Source organism: Belonocnema kinseyi, chromosome 9 (assembly GCF_010883055.1).
Source record: "Belonocnema kinseyi isolate 2016_QV_RU_SX_M_011 chromosome 9, B_treatae_v1, whole genome shotgun sequence".
NCBI lineage: Eukaryota > Metazoa > Arthropoda > Insecta > Hymenoptera > Cynipidae > Belonocnema > Belonocnema kinseyi.
The window spans coordinates 37,258,927-37,268,233 of record NC_046665.1 but is presented as its reverse complement, the minus strand read 5'-3'; the positions used below and the strand labels follow the sequence as shown (position 1 = coordinate 37,268,233).

General features: G+C 34.0%; 1 protein-coding gene across 1 annotated transcript in view; it reads right to left on the bottom strand.

The window, feature by feature from the left end:
* Nucleotides 1-2,725: 2,725 nt before the first annotated feature.
* The window catches only part of LOC117180475, a 91,812-nt gene continuing 85,230 nt past the window's right edge, over nt 2,726-9,307 (bottom strand). Inside the window, exons 18-21 of the mRNA XM_033372974.1 lie at nt 5,446-5,622; nt 4,291-4,447; nt 3,787-3,937; nt 2,726-2,805 (exon numbers count right to left, since the gene is read on the bottom strand). Of these exons, the coding sequence (XP_033228865.1) occupies nt 2,741-2,805; nt 3,787-3,937; nt 4,291-4,447; nt 5,446-5,622 (550 nt within the window). The 3' untranslated portion in view covers nt 2,726-2,740. The remainder of the gene's footprint in view (nt 2,806-3,786; nt 3,938-4,290; nt 4,448-5,445; nt 5,623-9,307) is intronic.

The window sequence follows — 9,307 nt, the reverse complement described above, 5'->3', positions numbered from 1 at the left end:
ATCTAAATATAAATATTTTTCAGTGCTGACGGCTCTTATTACAACGGTTCGTTGTATTAAGTAAGTTCGGTCGTATTACAACGGCTCTTATTAAATCCGGTTATTATTACAACGGTCATGATTCATACCTGGAACCAAAAGAAAAGAAAGAAATGATTTATTACATCACATGTTGTACGTGCGATTTATTTCAATATTATTTTATCTGTGTAGTAGTATCACTAACTTTACACATACTATTCCTGAACTGACAAAATCAATTTTTAAATAATTCTTGCATAATCTTGTTTGACTGACCATTTGCACCCACGTAAATACACACGCCCGCTATTTAACGTTCAAATCCGCTAGGCGGCAACACGAGCGCGGCTCACAGCGAATAGCCAGTTAGCCACCGAAAACGAATCGTGAAGTCGGGGGGCTCGGGTTCTTGCTCGTCCATTTTCGGCTCTACACGAGGCTGACCTACGCAACATGTAACACCAGAACGATGCAAGAACTGTCAATAGTCGCACTGGCTGAGATGAAATAGGTACGGTCTCACGTTTGACACCGAACTTTGCACCTATATTGTTGTGGGATAACACGCTTCAGTTGCAGAGCGAAAAACATTCACTTATCGGTGTGATTCAGCGACTTTTTTCTAACAGTGTATATGTAAACATTATTAAAGTTGTGGTTTACAATTTTACATCACCGATTTTTGTACACAAAAAAAATATGTACTTTCATAGGTAGGTAATAGTCCAATTAAATTAACATTTGTACTGGAACTCAAAGATACTAGTTTTTTAGCTACTGATTATTTAAAATTCAATTAAAATTTGTATATATTATCCAAATAACATTATTGTATTTCTCATTAATAACATTTTTATTTGACAAAAGTAAATTTGAAGGTATCAGTTCCAAAATAAGAACAAGAAAAATAAAATATCTTTATTGAATTCCGAGTTATTTGTTTAGATATGTACGGCAGATTATTGAAGCAATGAGCGACTATTCTGCCCGATCGGTGAGCTGCTTGTTTGACTCACAGGTCCTTGGCAGTTGTACAGTGGAGCAAAAAAGCAGATATGGTTGACGATATAAATCAAGTTTCTTCGACTGAATCGGCCAAAAATTATACCTATGTCATTTATTAATTAGATTTAGTAATCCAATAATAATTGATGATTGTTCGAACAAATTTAATATAAAACTGCACTATCTGTCCAGTTTTAGAGATACAAACTTTTTTTTTCCAAGTAATGAGGGGCAAGTAACTAATTTCTAGACCTTTAGGAAGCTTACATGAAATTTACAATGTTCGTTGTGAAAACCAATTGTTTAAAACAAATTGGTATCTTCGCAGGCACTTTTTAAAGAAAAAATACGTTTCTTTAAGGTATTAGCATTCTTTTATATAGTAATGGCTCTGATAACATTTTATAATTTTCTAAACAAACTTAATTGACAAATGCATTTTTAGCTATTCCTAAAGGTAAAAAATTGGTTTTTTTCAACACACTAAGTATTTTGTAGACGCATTGCTGCAGCCCCTGGAAGCAAATGCACTGCAACAAAAAAGTATTATTTCAAGTCTAACTTCAGGTATTAACATAAGATTCAACAAAAAATACGACCGCTACTGAGACACTATATTCATTTGTTTTACATTGAAAAAAAAACAGCATGAAGTTATCCTATTTGAAAACCGGACGTGTAATAAATGATCCCGCACAAAAAGAGGTCTCTAGTTTTTACAGTGCGTTCTTTCTAGGTTTACGAAATGTTTTCCAAAACTCATAAGGTAAAGATCAGCGCAGAATAAAAGTTAATGCATTAAATCAGTATTTTTGCCAATAGGACTGATTTTTCTGGTCTTGTTTTTCCTGCAACTTTTTAAGTCTTTATTCTTAGCTTCCTGTGCCTCTTCTGAAGATTGAGCGATTGGGACAACGAGGTAGATGATTATATTTGAACCATGAATTGAAACTTTATGCCTTGATGCAGGCATGAAGTGCGAACTGTATTTTTGTACATAAAAAACTGCTGTTATTAGACAATGCTCGCGAAACTTGTTTGTGTCGATGGCTTTACCACGTTTCTAAAAAGAAATAAAAAAAATTAGTTATTAACAGTTGGTTCCGTTGAAAAACTCAAGTTTTTACCTTTAGAAATAACCGAAAAATGTATTTGCCAATCAAGGTTTTTAAAAAATTATAGATTGTTATAGATCGATAGCACAGAGCCATCACTAAACAACAGAATGCTAATACCTCAAAGAATAAATGCATTTTTTTTTCTTAAAATGCGTAAGATGATCAGGATCTGTAAAAACGATTGTTGTTAACAATGCAAATTGTTAATTGTCATATGAGCTCCCTAAACGTCTAGATATAAGCTATTTACAATTCATTACGTTGAAAAAAAAACAAGTTTTTACCTCTAAGAAGATACAGACAGTGCATTCGTTAATTAAATTGTTTTAAGTAATCATCAATTCTTATTGGATGACTAAATCTGATAAATAAGTAATATATTCGTATAATTTCTGGCCGATTTCATAAAAAAATTATTTATTTCATCATGAATTCCTGCCGTGGATATTCAATGAATTTACGAATCACTGCTACTTACCATGAATCAATTTTCACTCACTTATTTGTTTATACAGTGAAACTCTTTTACACCGCCGATTTTGGGGCTGATCTTGAGTGTAAATTAACTCATTGTAGCCCGCTCCGCTTATGTTTGTTTACGGTTGACTGCTCGCCTGAGTGACAACCGCAGACCCCGCGGCCCCGCGCAGTTCCTGAATGGCTATAGAAGGTAGAGGTATTAAAGTGTTTCACTGTAATTAATGTAATAAATTCTTGAACAGTTTTTAAGCCATTATAAATTTCTCTGGATAATTTCTTCATTGAGTTTAGGTATTTCGGATTGAATCCAAGTATTTTTCAAATACCGGTATTCTTCTAAACAAATTTTTTTTCATTTTTATTATCAAATTTACAAAAAAGGAAAAACTAGTTTAAAACAAAAAACATTCAAACCGGTTGAAAAAACGCTTTCGAATATCAATTTGATAATACATTTTTTTGCCTTACTTTGAATTGCCGGAAGCTACTTTCTTCGAAAATCTTTTGGTTAAAAAAATTAAGCTAACTCGGAAACAAATCCTGATTTTTCATCGTTATTTTTCCCGTATCCTAACACATATTTCCGCATTTATCTTTACATGAGCTAATTAATGTATTTTTATTTTCAATTATGCAGATTGCAAATTGAAAATTGGCAAAGTTAAACAATAATGAGAATCCTTTTTAGCCCTCGGTTATTCTCTATTTTTTTGATGTTTCGGATAACTGTAAGAACGAAAAAAATGTATTGCTTATAACAATTTTTTGCTCAAAATTTAAAACTTTTTTTAAGCCGAAAAAGTATAGTTAAAAAATATTATTGTTTAAAAAAAATCACTTTACCCCCTTATCTGCTAATTTTGGATTTTCATTACGAAAAAAAAACTGAAAAGAATAATCCACGCGAGCGTGTAAGAAATATCTGCAATATTCAGGTATTTGTTAATAAAAAGAGTGACTTGACTTTGCTCGAGGGGTTTCTGAATTTCAATAGTACGTATATCTGAAAGTTTTAAGCAAAACGAAACTGCTGTTATCTTCTAGTTCCAGCACTTCGACTTTTTTCGTCTAATTTGAATGGACGATGAGGTATTGCGGTAAAATAGTTTGGAGAAATGCTTAATGTTGTGGGTGTTAACTTAAATATGAGTTGCTTTCTTACCTGGGTAAGGAAATCCAGGCTGATAAAAATCTGGATGTATAAATTGTGGAGAAAAAGGTGCCCTTGGTCTCACTGGGAATCTGAGGTGTTGCGGCCAAGGTCCTCTAATTGACATCATCAGCCCGCTTATCACTGGTCTTGGAGGAAAATTCTATTGAAGAGGATATCTTTTATTGGCCAAAAAATAGTATTTACTGTTTTCGATGTTTAATTACACTCAACTCCCGATATAAGAACGTTTTGGGGGATAGCTTGAAAGTATCCTTGATCCTCAATCGGGGCAATAACAAATTAAACAGACAAAGGCGTAGAACCTATTAGGCACCAGATGCAAAACTGGGGGCCAGCTGCGGGGGCTATCAATTCTAGGAATTCGCAACTGGGGTATCTTTTATCGGGACTTGAGTATCGTGTACACTGAAAACACTTCAATGAAGAACACATTTTCTACTTAAAAGTTTATGTGCAGCAAAAAAAAAGTAATGTTACATCAAGTTTCCTTACTCCATAATACACAGGAACAGGGACTTGTGCTATATAATGTGATAAGGAAGGCATCATCATATCTTTAGATTTTTCTCTCTCACGGTTTCGGGAAGATCTTTGTCTCTCACGTCGATCTTTGGATTTTCCTCGACAGTATTTTTTATCCCAGGTCGAGCTAGAAATAATGCATAAGACTTAACAATTATTACATAAATCACCTTAATTCCAGCCCGGATTCACGTAGAAAATGCATGTATTTCAAATTCGGATAGTATTTTGAAACAATCCACGTGGAATTTTACGTCAACTTCTACATATTATGCGCAACGAAGGACTTCATCATCCAATTAATTTTTATTGGGCTGAATATTTGCGAAGACCTAGGTGGCATGTTAAATCAACCTCAAAAATATCATTACCTAAATGCAGCCCTCGCCTTTTTGTTATAATTACAGTGAACCCAGAGTTTGTTCTTCTGAGATTTGACGCGGCTCAGCGGGGATAAGTGTGAGGAGCTGTGGGGGAGGGGTGCGCGGTGCTCACAATTGCCTGTTTACATTCGGAGTGGACCTTTGTATGGGGAGCTAGATTCAAGGTCAGCCCAAAAATCAGCACTCACTCTAGGGTTCACTGTATATGCAACATAACGGAAAAAAATAATATTTTTCTAGTTTTTCTTGCTTTCATTAAAAACGGTTGCTTCTAGCGAAACAATAGTTGATCAAAAAGATGTGCGACATTTTAATCTGAGAAAAAAAGTTTGTTTGAATTTGTTGCATAGTTAACAATTTTATGCAGAAAAAACGAGGTGTAAAAGACTTTTGAAAATTTTAATACTGTTACTACAATCATTTCTTAAGGCTATCTATCAATGCATGTAGTTCTTTTTTATTCCTTATTACGTGGACTACATCTAGTAAAATGTAAAGTATGCGCAAAAATGAATATAATTTTTTTAGTTTTCAACGCTCTTAAAGATGGGTTTCAAACTTTTTAATTACATGGGAAGCAGCCCATAAATTTTAATGGGAGTTATTTGAAAATACTGTCCAAATTTCACGTAACTTCATAATTTCACGTAGGTTTCTAGGTGTATTTCTATGTAAATATTTTCAGGTGGGTTGACCCAAATTGAATGTATAAGTATGTATTTCATTATTTTGCTTAACTTACCGGGATGATCGATATTGGGCAGGAGGATATCGTCTTCGTTCAATAGAGTAAGATCGTTCACGAGAAAATCTACGTTTTAACGAATTATTTTTCCGGTCTGAGCGATACAATGAATTATCTTCGCCAGGTTTATTTGATCTAAATCTTTTTTCAGGATCTGTACTACGATTTCTTTTTCTGCAACAAGTCGCAAAATTGATTACAATCATCATTTTCTAATATTATCAGACTATAAAGGATAAGAAATGAAAATAATCATAATTTGTATATCTTGATATACGTTATAATGTGAATTTTTACAAAACTCTTACATGAAATATGAAAATAATAAACATATTTCACCTTAATAAGGGTACAGAGAAAATAAATAATGAAATAATAACCGGTTATTCGAACAGCTTCTATAATGATCAGTTTTATCTAAACAGAGAATTGATTGTCTATGTCAGTAAAAATTATTTTAATAGTAAAATCGATTTGTGGCAGGAAACTTTATCGTCAAATTAATTTCATCACTACATCATTAAATGGGATTAAACTTATTTCTAAGCTGTATTTTCTGTATATTTCAACTTAAAATCCTTTCAAGTTAAAAGAAAAAAATTGTCTGAAGAAACAATACTCATACATCTATTAGAGATTCGAACCGTTGTTACTATTGGTCAAACAGCTCGTGTAGGAATCCAATCACTGATCCGATCGGATCCCGAACGGATAGCCCCGGTTTAAGGTCTTCGCACAAGAAAATACGTGTGCAGTATGCTGGAAACAGCTCACGCACGGGCCGGCCGTGTATGCACGCAGAGTACCAACCAATCATGCGTGATCTGTCGTGCTGCTGCGGTGCGGGCTAGCTACGTACCGTTCACATATCGGACCGACACTCGAGACGTAAATTTTCGACGTTGCGAATTTATTTTGAGTTCCGGAACGACAGGTGAACGGTATATAGCGAGCTCGCACGCGATTGGTTGGCGGTCTGTGTGTGTGCACGAACAGATCGTGCGTGAGCGGTTTCCAGCATACTGCACACGTATTTTCTTGTGCGAACACCTTTAGATTAGGAGCTAGTTGGGGAAAATGGCCTAGATCCGGCTAAAAACTTCACGGTAAACTGGTTGGATCCCGGCTTCAATACCGGCCGGGAACCAGTGGGGTAATCCAGCCACAAAGCGGTTAAAAAATGTTTCTTCAGGTGAGAAATTGATTTTAATGAAATTGTCTTTTAAGGCTGATCGTACAGGATACGGTGAACTTTACAAGTCAAATCAAGTTAAACAATTCTAGCGAGGAAACTAGAGTAGAACTTCAATCACTGATGAGAGAATCTCCTAGCAATAGTTTCATTTTGAAAACGACGTTGTGATTTAAGGTTAGGAAGGAAGAGAGGAAAAGCGTGCAGACAGCAGTATCCCTTAATTTAAAATAATAATTATTCGCGCACTAAGTGGGGTTTTAAAACTGATTACTGAAATAAGGTTAATTTTAATTGCGAGTCTTCATTTTATTTGCGAACGTCAAAGAGATTACGCGACGTGATTAAGGCTGCACTCGAGTTGCGGTCTAAGGTCAGAAAACCCTTCATTTGCAAACCGTGTCCACTTTAGATGGGAAAAGTTGCGTTCCCAGCTCTTACTTTAGTCCATTGGTCGGCACGCTCTTTCCCAGGGCAGGGTAGCCTGTCCTGGCTGCCCTACGACCTACTTTCAGGGTAGTACCTGCGAGCTTGGCCAGAGCCTCCTTTCCTCATGGGTGCTTTGTTATAAAATGGGGAAAAAATGTGACGTTAAAGAATTTGTACTTTTGCAATCAGTGACTTAAAAGTAATATATTTGGAATCTTCGTCTTGTTCCGATTCCAAACACATGTAATTTGTGTATAAAGGTTGAAAATTTGAGAAGTATTTAGTATTAAATTGACTGTAAAGCTGCTGTTTTGTTGATATTAAACTCCTTCAAATTTTTAACTTTTCTAGGCAAGTAATATATCATTGGCCTGTAGACAAAAGACCCTTGCTGGAGTAAGCGCACTCATACTAAGGTACATGAATAGACCGAAAAGTAGTTGAAAAAATTAGGTCGGGTGGAGCCTGACCATACCTGAAAAATAAGCAAAAAGTTTGCCGACCACTGCTCTAGTCTAGGAGCTGGATGTAATCCTGTGTGCCGTTGTAGGTCCACAGGATTTTTTTACTGAATATCATGTAACATGTTGTGCTCGTTACGAAAAAGTAGCCCCCCCCCCCCCCCGAAAAATGCAGGAGTTTCGGGATAATCGCGTTTTAATTATTTTTTAATTAATGCAATAACCCTGTTTCAATTTGGGGGTTTTTCGAAAGTTCAAATATTTTATTGGCTAGAAAATCGATGTAGGAAGAGAAATGTCCTCTACCATTTTTTTATTCAATCAATTGTTAACATTACAAAATAAACAATTACGTTGAAAAGTGAGGGAAAAAAATGTTCTTGTTTTGTTTAAAATATTGATTTCAGATAAAAAAGCTTCAAAGAAAAGTTGGACTGCTCACATTGGAGAATTTTTGTCCAAGAGAACATTTTTTGATAAATGTGATTGATTTCGAGAAAACATCGATTAAAGAAATAAAAAAATTCAGAGCCAGAATAGAAAGGTGGTTTTCTTTGCAGGAAGCAATTTTATCAAGAAATTTCTGGAGATAAAAGATATTCTTTTTTGGTGTACTTCAACTTTAATCAAGAAAATTTATTCTAATGTTTATATTTAACAAGTTAATGAGCATTTCCGAATGTACACACTTTGACGTGCTGTACATTTAGAAATTTTGAATAAAATCTTCTGGAAGTTTTTACATGGATAAAGGAAGTCATAATTAAAAAATTAGCTTCAGCTAGTTTAAAATCAAATAATAACTCTTTATGCTATAAAAAATAATAAACTAAGTCTCTTTATCAAAAAAAAATTTGGGGTGGTTTATGGGGTCCGTATGCCGCCACCGTAAACTTTTCATTTATCACAGCAATAAGGACCTATGACATTTTATCCAAAAAAATATAATTTAATAATGAACAATGTATAAGTAATAGTCATATTTTTTAAAGGCTATTTTATTATTTAATCTTTATGAAAATTATTCAGCTTTATTGCAAGTCCCTGCGATTATTAGAAGTTGATAAAGAGAATTGGTTTATTATTGTTTATGGCATAACGAGTTATTATTTGATTTTAAAGTAGCTGACGCTAATTTTTTAATTATGACTTCCTTTATCCATGTACAAATTTCCAGAAGATTTTATTCAAAATTTCTAAATGTACAGCACGTCAAACTGTGTACATTCAAAAATGCTCATGAACTTGTTAAATATAAACATAATAATAAATTTTCTTAATGAAAGTTGAAGTAGACCCAAAAAAGAGTATCTTTTATCCCCAGAAATTTCTTGATAAAATTATTTCCTACAAAGAAAACCACCTTTCTATTCTGGCTCTGAATGTTTTATTTCTTTAATCGATGTTTTCTCGAAATCAATCACATTTATAAAAAAATGTTCTCTTGGACAAAAATTCTCCCCTGTGAGTAGTCCAACTTTAGTTTGAAGCTTTTTTCTGCGAAATCAATATTTTAACCAAAATGAGAGCAATGCTTTTTTTCCTCATTTTTCAACGTAATTTTTTATTTTTTATGTTAACAATTGATTAAATCAAAAATTTGTAGAGGATATTTCTCTTCCTACATCGGTTTTCTAGCCTATCATATATTTAAACTTTCGAAAAACCCTAAATTGTAACAGGGCTATGGCATTAATTAAAAAATAATTAAAACGCGATTATCTCGAAACTCCGGCATTTTTATGGAGGGGGGGGGGCACTTTACTTTTTCGTAATC